Source organism: Homalodisca vitripennis, chromosome X (genome assembly GCF_021130785.1).
Source record: "Homalodisca vitripennis isolate AUS2020 chromosome X, UT_GWSS_2.1, whole genome shotgun sequence".
NCBI classification, from domain to species: Eukaryota; Metazoa; Arthropoda; class Insecta; order Hemiptera; family Cicadellidae; genus Homalodisca; species Homalodisca vitripennis.
In genome coordinates this window covers 9,336,398-9,352,408 of record NC_060215.1, presented here as the reverse complement: position 1 = coordinate 9,352,408, position 16,011 = coordinate 9,336,398, and the positions used below count along the sequence as shown (strand labels likewise).

At 36.4% G+C, this 16,011-nt stretch overlaps 1 protein-coding gene across 2 annotated transcripts in view; it reads left to right on the top strand.

Moving 5' to 3' along the window:
* The window catches only part of LOC124368658 (RING finger and transmembrane domain-containing protein 2), a 69,230-nt gene extending 53,500 nt beyond the window's left edge, over window positions 1-15,730 (top strand). For both annotated transcript variants that reach the window (XM_046825909.1, XM_046825908.1), the window contains exons 7-8: window positions 523-738; window positions 14,686-15,730. In XM_046825909.1, the coding sequence (XP_046681865.1) occupies window positions 523-738; window positions 14,686-14,832 (363 nt within the window). In that variant the 3' untranslated portion in view covers window positions 14,833-15,730. The remainder of the gene's footprint in view (window positions 1-522; window positions 739-14,685) is intronic.
* The last annotated feature ends 281 nt before the right edge of the window (window positions 15,731-16,011 follow it).

Genomic DNA, 16,011 nt, shown 5'->3' with positions numbered 1-16,011 from the left:
TTTACAGTTTTTACCACTGCTTTATTTTAATTTAGCCACTAGATTTTATTGCATCTGTTTAAATTAAGTTTAGTTTAGTTTTTGTTATCTAGTTTTTAAGGCATTCAGTGACTTGAGTTGTTTTGAAAAACAGTAACTGTCCTGAGAAACACTTGTAAATAGAGGTATTTTTATTTATTTATTTAAGTTATTGATGCTGTTTCAGTCTGTAACTTGAATACTTAGTATTATAAGGTTGAATAGTATGATCGCATTGATTCTTTTAAGTTAATATTTTAGCATGAATGTGTAGAACAAGTACTGTTGGAATTTGAAACTTTTCAGAAGCAAATGAAAGTCTAAAATAATACTTGTGTTAAAATTAAAACTATTTATTAATCACCCTGTCACATAGAACTTTGTCAAATTAATATTTTAGTATAATGTAAGTTTTAGTATCATCAGTTTTCTAACTTTTTTTTGTCCTTTTGTTACAGCTGTACTATTACAACACTTGCTTAATATTTATATGTACATGTTAAGGGGAAATGGTACCTTGCGATCGAGACAACGTCACAATTGTACCGCAGCCTGGTCCCCATTCAGCCGTGGTTGTACTACCTACTGGAGTCGTATCAGGGACCACAGAAGGTGGTAGGTGTCTTCCTGTCTGCAGCATACATGGTGTCCAAGGGAGCGGACCTCATGAGCCGAGCCCGTGCGTGGTGGGCTTCAGTGCTCAAACTGCTTCAAAATGTTGTGAGTAGAAGAAAAAATCTCTTGACCCTACTCAAAAATGTATCAAGGAATCATCTCAATTTTTAACTTTTGTTAATGCTTCCCATTAATTACACGGAAACAAAATATCAATTGAACCAAATATCATACACTAGGCAAAGATGCATTTCAATTAGTTGTGTTCCAGTTCCTAAAGTAGATAGTTAATTCCACCAGTTATATTAAAAAAATTGGAAGCATGAAGCAAATTGTTAGTCTTTGTTCAAAATCATCTTTTCTTCATTTAAGCAATCATCTGGAATGCAGTGTTTAGAGATAATTTTATATAACACTAGAATAAACTACACTTAGTGCATTGACAATGTACGAGTACACAGTGAGGCAGACCATCTGTCCTCGATGTATAGTGGCTGAACCGAGAAACCTACCTTTTTTATTTTAATGAAAATCCCCATATTTTAACCCCAAAGTATTCGGGATAATAATTTTTAAAACCAAAAATTACCCCAAAATGGCAATTTTGGGGTGGTTGGGGTAATGTTTGAAAGATTTTAAAATGTAAATGTAGGTTGAGCTGTACCTAATTATAAAGGACTTTCTTTGTTCACTGAGAATTTAGAAAAAAGTTAAATTTATTTTGTTTCTGTCAAAATGTTAAAGTTGTACGGTTTCACAGTTGTTTTACTGTTACCCCGTTAACATTTTTAGCAAATACAAATTTTTATCCAATGTTAAGAAAGAAGTACTTTTTCTAAAAATATGTTACAGTTGTCATATTTAAGAACATTCCCAATTTTTTTAAATAGTTCAAATTTAGGATATTTAAAATATCTAAAAATTTAAAAAATGCGAGTAACAAGGTATGCTTTCATTACACCTATCAATACCTCTTTTAAAAACAAAAGTTTTTCGTATTTAAAAATTGGTTTTATCTTAGATAATTGAGATGTGGCATAAAAAAATACTAATTTTCACGGTTGCATTTAGTACGCCTAAGGGTATTCAGAAGTATCTACCACTTGTTTTCAGAACACTTTTTGTATAATGAGAGGTACCGTATACTAAAAGTGATAATTCTTATAAAATTTAAAAGCCACCTGTGTTTGGTAACAAACCAAATAGCAATACCAGGTATGTTTTTAATTGATCTAAATAATGTTTTTTTGTACAGTTACTTTTTACTAATATGGAAAAGCTTATCTTAACCTCCTCGGACCCATACATCCCCTGATAATAATTTTTGGAAACTAATATGATTTTTTGGTTGCAAATAAATCAAGAAACTCTTATTAAACAACTACTGAACCTTTTTTTAATACATACAAGATCATTGAGCTTGCAAGTGATATACCGACAAAATAACCAACTTCTTTAGAAATAACTTGTAAACAACATTGTCTATTCAGAATTGATCAATAAAACACAAATGTAGTACATCACATACGGATACGTGTAAACACACTCTCACTGTTGTGACAAACTTACACTGAATTTGGAATGACTGGGCCTTAATTAATTAAATGAGGTCGTTGATTGGAAGGTAGGCCACGATATTAACACCAAAACACCGTGCCGGTTCGTCGAGGGAGCGGGCAGCCAGCATTGATTTTAAACTCCGACCACTGAAACTCATAGACGTCCTCGCCCTATGGAAGCCTGAAGAGAAGAGCGCGAGAAAACCTAATTCCAGAAAACTAGAAACCTGAACACTAGGCAAACCAAAACAGGCAGAAATCCATAGAAACATCTAGAAGACGAGGTTAACCATCTGGAAAAGCAGACGACTCGACCAGGTGTAGAGAAACTGCTGCCAGCCCGTCCACCGGCCAACAAAAATAAAGTGGCAAACGCCACATCCTCCCCCTCTACCCCGGGAGTGATAAGGGAAAAAAAACTCAAAAGGAAAAGGTAGGAAGTCAAAGACGGAGAGATTGGAGACTGCAACTGGTAACGCTGGTTCAAAACACTGTCTTTAGCAATCTGCTAGAAATTGCTCTGGTATGGATCTCCTGCACGCTCGCGAGGCGCTCCAAAAGCGTAATGGCTAGAATCCATTCCGACTGACCACACTAGTCAAGAATAAATTTTTTAATTTAAAGAGGCTTGAGGAATAGCCTTGTGGTAGTAAAAAAACTCAAACAATCTTAAGTGCTTTCAGTGGTAGCTACCAATAAATAAAGGTCTGAAGTGTTGACACAAGGATGGGTTTATTTGTTTCTTTCCAAATTACTAAACGCTCGGTGGTCAAAGGCTCAAAGAGGGTGTTCCAGTAAGGTTGGGAAGGAAATTAAGTAAGTTTACACTTATTAGCCAAAGCACTCCCTAAGTCTCCACCATCTGGTTATCTCCCCCCGGAACCCAAGGGCCACTTAGGCACCCGGATGGAAACCCCGAACGGTTGGTGGAACTCCTTGAACCACCAGGAGAGTATTATTCCAGACATAAATTCTGTATTTTTGTTCAATGATGGGGGGATCAGAAAGGATGAAGAGACCATCTCAAAGCGAAATTACAAATATGAGAAAATTACACCCATCATAATATCAACAGACCTAAGTTTGCGTTGAAAAGACTGATTAGGTAATAATCTGGTATTGGCAAAATTTAGTAAAAGTGGGCCAGTACTCTCCTCCCCCTAGGGGACGGCTGAGAAAAAAAAAACGTGGTGGGAAACATGGGCTGACCTAATAAGTTTCCCTGACTTGGGACAAATGTATATTCAGAAAAACATAAGGGCAACTTTACTGTGGTGTGTGCAAAAAGTATAAGTTGTAAAAAAACTATTACAATTTAAAGTATTTATTTATTTCCAACGGTTCCACCATTTATACATGAGTTTACTTAACTAAGGATAAACTAATCAAGATGGCATACAATGACTAATAACTGTGGTAACAACAATCCTAGTAATAACATACAAAAGTCAATTCAATAATACATCGTATAACATAACAACAATAACATAACAAAACTAGTAATAACAGACAACACAAGGAAGACATTATGCAATAATTTATAACAATACACAGCAATCATACCAACTAACGCAGGAGCAACTAGCAAAGAGAAACAGAGCAATGTAACAATTATGATAATAATAACTTAACAATGAGATAAATATATAAAAACATGCAACGATATAGATATATTAGAATGTAACAATGAGATAAATATTTAACAGTATAAAAATGATAAAAGTATATGTAACAGAATAACAAACAGATAAATAATAACAATTTTAAATACTGAAGATGAGGTGTAATGTGACTGTGTGTGTGTGTGCGTGTGCGTGTGCGTGTTGTGCGTGTGCGTGTGCGTGTGCGTGTGCGTGTGTGTGTTCACAGTTCACAGTTCAAATATGTTTATTTATTAACAGTTTTTTTTTATTTGATACATGATCCCATGTGCCTGACACAGCACGTGCGGGATTCTGGAAAAAACAAGCATCTTTAATACAATTTTTTTATACGGCTACTATACAGTGGAATACTCCAATATAGGAAAGTCTACTCTAGAATGAAATTACTTTTTATACCTAATAATGATAACAATAACAATAACAATCCATAATAACAATTTAAAACTATCAAATACAAAATTTTAAAACAAAACTACACCCCAACAAAATACAATAAATACTATTACAATTACACCAACAAAACACACATTTTCTGACTAAAAGGTATTCCAAGTGACTCCCAGTACATGTAAGCTCTCTCATGAGTCTACACCCATATGTATAAGTTATTGATTAATAAATAAATTAAATAAATAAATAACAACAAGATAAACAAACAATAACTATCAATAAACATCTAAATTCATAACAGCAATAAAGATCAACAATAATGATGACAATGAACAACAACAATAACTAACAATAAACATCTAAATTCATAACAGCAATAAATATCAACAATAATAACAAATAATAAACTTCTAAATTCAATAACAGGATAATAAAACTTTAAACCAAAAAAATTCAGTAACAGAACTCAATAAATACAATTAAATGTATAAAACTGTTCAACTGGAAAGCCATAATCAGGAATCACATCATGGAGCATTTCATTATATTATAATTTGGTGAATATATTGTTTAGCTTTCATCTTAAATTTTGGTTTGCCTTCAAACAACAACTCGTCGCTGCCTTGTATGATGAAATTATTAAATATTTTAATTCCTGCATAAGTAAACTGTTTTCTAGCCATTTCCTTGTTCAGGTTTTCAGTTTTAATTGTAAATTTAGAAGACAGGCGTGTATTTCGAGAATACTCATTAAATATCTGTACAGATTTTTATGAATATACAATAAGCAGCACAGTGCATATAGTTGATTGAAAGTAAATATATTACATTCCTCAAAAATATGTGTTACCCTGTCAAATTTTCTTAGATGATAAATATTTCTAATTGCAAATCGTTGAATCATAACATTTTTCATGATAGTACTGTATGTACCTCCATAGTGGATAATACCATATCGCATTGTTCCCTCAAACCATGAAAAATAAAGTTGCTTAAGATGCTCCGGTCTGAGAAATTCCCTCATATGATACAAGGCATAGTTTATTTTACTTAACCTTGTAGTTAAATCCAATGCATAACAATCCCATTTTAAATTTCTATCGATAATTAACCCAAGATACTTTATTTTCTCGACTATTTCTATTCTTATGCATTTACAGTAATATATACATTGATGATTATGACAAAAAAGTTCATATTCATTCTGAAGATTGCTACAAGTTTTAGTTCTATCGAAAAAAAGAATACATTTTGATTTGTTGGTATTTACTAATAGTTTATGTTCTATTAACCAGTTTGATATAGACTTTAAGTCACTACTTACTAGTTTTTTCAAAATGTTTTTATTATAGGAGGAGCAAACTAGACCAGTATCATCCGCATAAGCAAAAATTTTAGAATTTAATTTTAGTTTCAATAATTCATTTATATAAATGATGAACATAAGAGGTCCCAGTACTCCACCCTGAGCCACCCCAAATCTCAGATGTAAAACATTACTAACATGATTACCTATCTTTACAACTTGACTTCTATTTTTACAAAATGAGGTTAACCATTCCCCGGCCCTACCTCCTATCCCATATAACTTTAACTGTCTTAACAATATGTCAATATCCACCAGGTCGAAGGCCTTCTGAAAATCGAGATAAATTGCAATTGTATATTTACTTTTATCAACAGATTCAGCGATATATTGTATATGTTTCTCAATTGCCATATCCGTACCTTTGTTTGGTAGGAAGCCAAATTGATTTTGTGAAATTAATGAACTATTGATGAAATAATTTAACAATTGAGTTTTTATTAAGCTTTCAAATATCTTTGCTAAGGTATTAATCAAAGAGATAGGCCTATATGAGGACATTTCCCTGCCGTCACCCCCCTTAAAAATAGGAACAACATAAGCAATTTTTAATTGTTCCGGGAATACTCCTTGATCTATAGATTTAGAAAATATGTTATATAAAATTGGTACAAATACCTGCAAGTTATTTTTAATAGTGACTATGCTGATGCCATCCATACCACAACTATTTTTGCTTTTCATCTTAATTATGACATTGTATATGTCATCAATTGAAATGTTAAAATATTCTAATATTGTCTCTTTCACTGCTTGATCTTCATTAAATAAATCATAACCGAAAAATTGTTCTTTTAATTTACCCGAAATATTCACAAAATATTTATTAAATTGATTTGCTACAAATTCCTCATTTTTATCTACATCAACAATTGTGCCGTCACAATAGACTTGATCAATGTTTTTCCTATTCTTACCTAAAATAGATTTAATAACTTTCCAATAGTGTTTGGTGTTACCCTTATTTTGATTAATAAGTTGAGAGTAATAATTCAATTTTGTCATTTTAATTTGTTTCTTAACTTTTTTAGACATCTGTTTATACTGTATTCTTAATTCATAATTTGTTTTATTTTTACAACATAATTTATACAAAAAATTTTTTCATTTATTAGGGAAACCAAATTGTCAGTTACCCATGGACGCCTCCTCCTATTGCTACTAGTGATCCTCTTTAAGTCACATGAAGCATTGTAACAATTATTATAAATATTATAAAACTTAGACAGACTCATATTAACTTCATGACATTGATAAACAGGTGTCCAATCAGCTCTTTTCAATTGTAAATTAAGCTTGTTGCTGTTTAATATCTTACAAAAATTTTCCTTGATCAAAGAGGACTGTTTTGAGTATTCTATTAGAACATCCAGTCCGAAGTGATCTGTTATATTAGTATTCAATACCTGGCATTCAAACTTAAAAGGCTTAGAATTACGGATTAACACATGGTCTAGACATGACTGGGAGTCACCACACACCCTAGTTGGCACATTAATGTAATTTTTAAACCCATAGGAAGATATTAAATTAATATATTCTGGACCCGATCCAATTTCTTTCATTGTACAGACATTCATATCGCCTATTATTAAAGTAGGATTTATTGACGTTTTTAAAATATTTTCGAAGTCATATTTAAACTGAGCAAATGTAAATTTACAATAACGGTAAAAACAAAATAAGGATACTTTATAACTAGCATTGTTGAGAGTTGGAACAGACAGTATGACATTGATTACATCAGCTGTGGCTAGAGAGATAAGACTGTGAGAATAGCTGAGCCCAGAGTCCAAGTAGACAAGAACACCTCCCGCTCTATATTCCTGTCTATGCTGCAATAACATGTTGTAACCTGGCACACAGTATCTGTTCTCTTCACCCAGCCCAATCCACACTTCACTCAGAATTATAACATCATACTTTTTATTGAGATATTGCAAGTAAATCAACAGTTCATCAAAATGTTTACGTATACTGTGAATATTTAATGAAAAAATGTTCAGTCCACTAGTGTGTGTGTGTGTGTGTGTCGTGTGCGTGTGCGTGTGCGTGTGCGTGTGCGTGTATGGGTAAGTGTGTGATTGTAAGGGAGGATATTCATGCAAAACTACTACCCAATCATGGTTTGCTGCATAACTTCCTTCGCACGCCGTGTACAGTATCGGCGAAGGAGTCAATATGGGTAGCTTGGCTCCCCAAGCACAGAAGTTTATTAACTCCATGGTGAGCAGCGTAATTTGTACGTTGATATCCTCTGAGAAAAACAGACCTCGATCTAGTGCCTCTAGGTATCAGGATATTAATGTCTGACAGAAGTGAGGGACAGTCCAGCAATCCGCTGACAAGTCTGTGCAGGAAGACGAGATCAGTACATTTTCTTCTGTCATGAAGGGGTTGTAGTCCAAACATCTCCTCGATCTCCGCTACCTGAGTATCCCGGTAGGTGTATCTTAGCCTCGCTCCGAGAAGTCTAACAAAGCGCACCTGCAGTTTGTCAAGAAGTTCGATATGACCTGATTGATATGGTGACCAGATGACTGAGCAGTACTCCAGCAGAGGACGAACTAAAGACTTGAATAGTATGACAAGGGTGTAGGGACGTCTGAAATCCTTGGTAGCTCTGACCACAAAACCAAGCATTGAGGAAGCCTTGTTGTAAATGTATATGAGGTGTTCATAAGGGCCAAGAAAAGGTGTCATGATAACTCCAAGGTCCTTAATTTTTTCCACAGCTTCGAGGGAGGATCCGTTGATGTTGTAGCCAAAAGTCCTTATGGCATTGCTTCTGGTGTAAGAGACAATGAAACATTTCGACACATTTAGAGCCATTGCATTTGCACCGCACCAGTGGTTAATTGCATCCAGGGAATTCTGGAGGTCAAGCTGATCTTGTAAAGAAGTTACCGTGCTGAAAATTTTAATGTCATCTGCAAATAATAGCAGCTTCGATGAGATCACACTAGCTATATCATTAATAAATAAGCAAAAGAGCAGTGGGCCCAAGTGTGATCCCTGAGGAACTCCTGACGGAACCAAGAAGGGTCTAGATGCATTGCCATCACACTTCACAACGAGAGAGCGATCACAGAGGTAGCTCTTCATCCACTGTAGCAGAGGTCCCCAAATTCCATAACCTTCAAGCTTAGCGACAAGTAGACTGTGGTTAATCCTGTCAAACGCCTTGCTAAAATCAAGGTAAAGGCAATCCACCTGGCAAGAGTTATGAAAACTTGACATTATATATTCCTGGAATATCAACAGATTAGTTGTAGTTGAGCGGCCCTTTAAAAACCTATGCTGCTCCAAGCAAATGCGATTTTTGAGCTGGAAGTATATGCTATCCAGTATGATACTTTCAAAGACCTTGGCCAGAGTGGACTGTATTACTATTGGTCGGTAGTTTCTAACGTCTCCTCTACTACCAGACTTAAACACCGGAATGACAAAACTCCGCTTCAAAGCTGATGGGAAAATCCCCGATGCAAGTAGGCACCTGAAGAGAATAGTTAAGTGAACAGCAAGTACCGGGGCGCAGAACTTTAAAACAACAGGAGGAATGCCATCAGGGCCAGCACTTTTCCTTGCATCAAGCGATTCCAGTTTCCCGAGAACGTCCACAGCTGTTATCGAGCAGCCAGATATGGTTTCATTCCACCCAAACTCAAACTTGGGGATAGGGACGTCTGTGTTGCTAAAGACTGAGAAAAATATTGGGCAAACATTTCACATTTACTATACGGTTCACTTGCTTCCACTCCTTCAAAGGTCAGTGCCGGAATACTATGAGAACTCTCAAGTCCGTTAACATGTGACCAAAAAGATTTCATACTCAAGGCTATACTGCTTTCCACTCTACTGATGTAGTCAGAGTGATACTGCCGTGTAAGATCCTTACATTTCCCTCGAGCTCCACGAAAAGTCTCCAGGTCCAATTGTGATAAAGACTGCTTGTAAATTTTATGTAACAATTTTTTATTAAGAACTGCTTTCCTCAACTCGCTTGAAAACCACGTTGGATATTTGGCTCTGCCAAAACTCTTAGTAGGAGTATTGGCCCTAATCAGAGAAGCAAGGTAATCACTAAAGTTACTAAAAGCCTGTTCAGGATCATGTAAGTCATTGAGTGTAGGGTAGTGAAGAGCCTGAAGACCATGAAACACAGCATCTAGGTTGCATCTGCGAAAATCCGAACCTTGGAGGTCGACGACTGCAAAGCTTCCAGTGCAAAAAACAAGGCAGGATGGTGTCTATCTTTCTCCAAAAGTAAATCATGCGCATGGACGACCTCAGACGCCGGAACAGAGGTAAAAATCAAATCGAGACAAACCCCTCTGTAATTTGGTACAGCATTCACTTGTGTAAGATTATAAGCAGAAGAAAGGTAAAGGGATGAGTCAGAAACCGCTGTAGTGTCCATGAATGTCCAATCTGTATCAGGCTGATTAAAATCTCCCATCAGCATAACTTCAGCAGATTCTTCTATGGAACCAAGAATCTCATCCACAGCATCTCGAAAACCCGAATACATGTCAGTGGATTGGTTGGGAGGTATATACGCAATGCCAAGGAGTATTGTAGACGATGAAAACCTGCATAAAACGAAGAGACATTCAATACTGTTTATGCTAATAGGAATCCTGATGCAGGAGATGCTATTTCGTACAGCAACAAGAACTCCTCCTCCACTTGTCTTTACACTGCTAAGTGAGGATCTATCACATCTGAATATGTGAAAACCAGCAAGACCAAGCTCAGAATCATATATGTCAGGAGTTAGGTTAGTTTCTACTAGTGATATGATATCATAAGACGACGTACTTACTGCTTGAGACAAGGAGTTTAACTTACTTCTCAAACCTTTCACATTTAGAAAATAACAAGAAACAGATAAGGGGGAACCGTTGGAATCTACGCGTTTTTTGTACTCTTAACAATACGTGGAACGTTGTTTATGTACTTAATAGTTAGATTAAGTTCACCGAGAGATTTCCTTAACTCCAGCTCAGAAATCACAGACTTGAGGCAGCTCTGCTCCTGAGGAGTGCGATCTTTGGTAACTCTGACAGCTGATAACTGCACATCAATTTTACCTGCAGACTCCTGCGAGAAACTCGCCAAGATCAAGCGAGCATCTTGCTCACTTTTAAGGATCGTTTTAAGTGGCCTAGGCCTGTCACCAGTTTTTTTGCCAACACAGTAGGTTTTTACACCCTCATTTATGAAACTGGGAACTCTGAACAATTTGGTGACTAGTTCCAAATCATGTTTAATTCTACACTTAGCATCAGGGCTATTGTGTTCAGGAAGATTATACACCATGACGTTTAATGTTCGTCGAGTACGCTCATTTATCTCAGTAACAACATCTTCCATACTATTATTTGCTGACTTAGGGATGTCCTGTATTAATTTTTCCAGGGTGGTTATTTTTGCCTCATTATCAGAAACGCGATGCTCAAGCGACTCAAGATTTTTATTCAAACTTACAACTTGGTCCAAGATCTGATCAACTTTACTAGGAATAGGTGTAAGTGTATCTATTTTATCTGTCAGGTTTGTAATCCTATTGTTCAATTTGGACAACTGAGTGATGAGGATATTCAGGGGCTGTTTTGAAGAATTAATGCAATCATCACGACTACAGGACCACTTTAGATTTTCATTTTTCACCAGTTTTGAGTACTCTGTTTGAGAGAGGTTAACACACGAGGCATGGAACCATCTGTTACAAGGATCATCACATCTGACGCCCTTATCCTCATTAGTTACGACTATACAGCAAATTGGACATACTTCTGGGGAGTACATAATAGTTATGTAATAAGTAATGAGTAGGTGCAATGTAAAATGTTTGTATAGTATGAAGTATGTTTAATACAGTTAGTAACTAAAATCAACCAAGTATGATCAACATTACAATCACTAAGTTATAAATATCGAAGAATATATTTATTTAATAATACATAACACTGTAGAAGTTTACAATAATTATAACAAGAAATAACAGTACATAAAGGAAAAACACAATGTCCCAGGTAAAGTGTGAAGATAAACTTATAGTTCACACTTGAACTTCAACGATGGATTCAGAAGGCAGTGGATTTTGCCGAGAAGCAGTTATTCTCTATGTAGAGCAATGTTTCTGTTTCTCTATGTCTATGGTAGTGACGTGACGTATGACAATGTTCACATCGGGAATGGTGGATGTGGAACAACAAATTAGCTTGATTATGAAGCCTATCCTGACACTAAAGTTTAGATACTGGTGAAAAAGTCAGGAAAATGTCCCAGGATAACAGACAGTCAACGAACACAGAGACTTACAGTTCTTTGCTGATCGCACTAGTGCAACCTCCTTGTGAAAAACACTTATCAAAACACATACATCACATATCTAACCAGAGACGTTTCACTGTCCATGTATTAAAATGACTACAATAAATAATAGTATTACAATAAATAAAAAAGCATATAGTAAATTGCTTTATTATTACCACTAAATTCAACTTCCAGTATCACTAACAGGTGAAAGCAGAAAAAAATCAACAAGAAAGGCATTCAGAACAAAAATTGTCGGTTGCCATCAGTGGGGGGTAGACGTAATTTGTTTCCTCTCAAGCAGGTAGTGAAAGTATTAAAAAAACATAACAAAAAAACCTTTCAAATCCTTAAAAATTAAGAGAGGGAAACAAAGTAAACAAAAATTAACTAAAACCAAGAGCAAGCGTACTGTAGAAGTGCAAAAAAATATGTGGTCCAAGGCGTATAGTAGCACTACAGGTCACTACAGAAAACTCAACAAGGCCCAAGTGAATAAGACACAAGTCTATGTAGTAAACTCTCCCTTTAAACTGGAAGAAATTTAAAGCACCCCCCGAAAAAATCTCTTTTGAGACCATGACCCAGTGAAAGTTAAAATTTAGAAAGCAAAGACCAAAGGAAAAAATAAATTAAAATACTTAAGGCTTAAATTAGCCTAAACTGAAAATTAGGTATGTTAAACACCTGAAGTTGAATCAAGCAAGCTGACATACCAATCAATCCAAAGAGTCCACTAGGGTTTGGTATTTTATAGTTTTTTTTTTTACTGAAACCTATTTTTTTTTAACTAACAGTGAACTGTCAAGGTGGCAAACTAAAGTTTTAAAAGTTTGCAAAAGAAGGATTCTACGTATGTAGGGTTTCTACATTTTGGAAAGAAAATTTTAGTTTTGTAAGTAATTAAATCACTTATGTGTATGTCAGCATGTCAAATCCAACCCCAAGCTGCAACTTCATAATCATTACAAAACAAACATAGGCCTATGTTATTTTTATTAATTGTTCAAACTAAAGGTGTACTCCATATTAAGCTTAACTGTTTAAATTAAAAAGGCACAAGCCAAAAGAAGCAAAAGGCTTTTAATAATAGACTATAAAAGAATTATTTTCACAGTAACATTAAAGTTTTGAAGAAGGTTAAGAAAAAATTTCAAACTGTTAGCATAAATCAATCCTTTAAGTTTGAATTGGCCTGAATATTCAAATAGCATAGGCCTACATAAAAGTTTGACATAGTTCAAAGTAGAAAATAATGAGATAAATTTTACAGTAAAGCTTCACTTACCTTGTGTGTAGACTAACATTAATTAACAAACATTGTACCACTTGAAAATCAAGTATGAATAAAATCAATAAATTGCATTTGGAACAAAGGGTTGGTGTGGAGAGGTTAATATTTTTAATCATTCAGAAGAAAAGGTGAAAGATTGGAAAGGAATGCAATTTATATAAAAAACAAGAAAACTTTTCATTATAACCCAATCCATAGTAAATAATCTGGTGAAACTGATTGGGGGTTTTAAATAGTACCTAGAAAGCCAACACTTTGAAAACAAAACTGTAGGCTATTCAAAGGTTGCAGTATAATAAGCGGCCACCAACTGCATCTGCCCTTCTCTTCAACTTTTCTTGCACACATCTGAGCCAAATCTAAATTGTAAAATACCAAAAAGTGCTTGCTAAGTTTAAAAAGTACAAATAATTAAGTACAAGGTTTTGGTTAAAGCAAGAGGCTAAACTGTAGGTGGAGTTAAAAAGATAGGTTAAGAGTTAAACTTGGTCAGGAAAAAAACTTATTAATTTTTTTTAAAGTAAATTTTAAGCTTGAAAAATATCAACCATTTACCTATGCCTAAATATGTAGTGAAAACAAGTTACTAAAGTTTATGAAATACTGCAAAAACATTTTGAATTATTATAACAGAACTAGGCTTAGGTAGCAGTTGGTTGCAAGAACTGCTTGGCTCAGACCTGCACATTAGAAACATGCTGCTTCGAAAAAGTATCTACATTTGAGTAAAAATGGTAAAAAAAATTAGAAAACGTCTACCCCTTAAAAACTTAAAACTAGGACTTAGCTCTCATAGTTGTGTAGAATTCTCCTGCTCCCACCGGCAAGCCTAGCCTTCCATTCAACCACGCTCTGCTACCGATATGTGACGAACGTACACTGAATTTGGAATGACTGGGCCTAATTAAATGAGGTCGTGGAACGTTGATTGGAAGGTAGGCCACGATATTAACACCAAAACACCGTGCCAGTTCGTCGAGGGAACGGGCAGCCAGCTTTGATTTTAAACTCCAACCACTGAAACTCGTAGATGTCCTCGCCCTACGGAAGCCTGAAGAGAAGAGCGCAAGAAAACCTAATTCCAGAAAACTAGAAAACTGAACACTAGACAAACCAAAACAGGCAGAAATCCATAGAAACATCTAGAAGACGAGGTTAACCATCTGGAAAAGCAGACAACTCGACCAGGTGTAGAGAAACTGCTGCTGGCCCGTCCATCGGCCAACAAAAATAAAGTGGCAAACGCCACACTGTTCCAGAACCAGTATTTCCCGGTTTTTTCCAAGAACCGGTCACTCACAGTCTTGTGTCAGAACCGGCAACTTCTGTCTTCTAATACTCACTATTTGTATAATTTTTTATTATTTATTTTACAACTTAATTAATCCACATAAAATTTAATGTTTTTAAAGAAAATTAATTACTCTTTCTCTCTCAGTTAATTAGTTATTGTTTCAGCAACTTGGAGTGAGTCCTACCAAAGAGCAGTTGAGCACTGCCGGTAGCACCTGCCCTATCTGCCACGATGACTACGACAAGCCAGTGTTGCTGTCATGTAGACACGTCTTGAACAGAGTTCATCTTTGTTTCAGCAACTTGGAGTGAGTCCTACCAAAGAGCAGTTGAGCACTGCCGGTAGCACCTGCCCTATCTGCCACGATGACTATGACAAGCCAGTGTTGCTGTCATGTAGACACGTCTTGAACAGAGTTCATCTTTGTTTCAGCAACTTGGAGTGAGTCCTACCAAAGAGCAGTTGAGCACTGCCGGTAGCACCTGCCCTATCTGCCACGATGACTACGACAAGCCAGTGTTGCTGTCATGTAGACACGTCTTGAACAGAGTTCATCTTTGTTTCAGCAACTTGGAGTGAGTCCTACCAAAGAGCAGTTGAGCACTGCCGGTAGCACCTGCCCTATCTGCCACGATGACTACGACAAGCCAGTGTTGCTGTCATGTAGACACGTCTTGAACAGAGTTCATCTTTGTTTCAGCAACTTGGAGTGAGTCCTACCAAAGAGCAGTTGAGCACTGCCGGTAGAACCTGCTCTATCTGCCACGATGACTACGACAAGCCAGTGTTGCTGTCATGTAGACACGTCTTGAACAGAGTTCATCTTTGTTTCAGCAACTTGGAGTGAGTCCTACCAAAGAGCAGTTGAGCACTGCCGGTAGCACCTGCCCTATCTGCCACGATGACTACGACAAGCCAGTGTTGCTGTCATGTAGACACGTCTTGAACAGAGTTCATCTTTGTTTCAGCAACTTGGAGTGAGTCCTACCAAAGAGCAGTTGAGCACTGCCGGTAGCACCTGCCCTATCTGCCACGATGACTACGACAAGCCAGTGTTGCTGTCATGTAGACACGTCTTGAACAGAGTTCATCTTTGTTTCAGCAACTTGGAGTGAGTCCTACCAAAGAGCAGTTGAGCACTGCCGGTAGAACCTGCTCTATCTGCCACGATGACTACGACAAGCCAGTGTTGCTGTCATGTAGACACGTCTTGAACAGAGTTCATCTTTGTTTCAGCAACTTGGAGTGAGTCCTACCAAAGAGCAGTTGAGCACTGCCGGTAGCACCTGCCCTATCTGCCACGATGACTACGACAAGCCAGTGTTGCTGTCATGTAGACACGTCTTGAACAGAGTTCATCTTTGTTTCAGCAACTTGGAGTGAGTCCTACCAAAGAGCAGTTGAGCACTGCCGGTAGCACCTGCCCTATCTGCCACGATGACTACGACAAGCCAGTGTTGCTGTCATGTAGACACGTCTTCTGTGAGAGT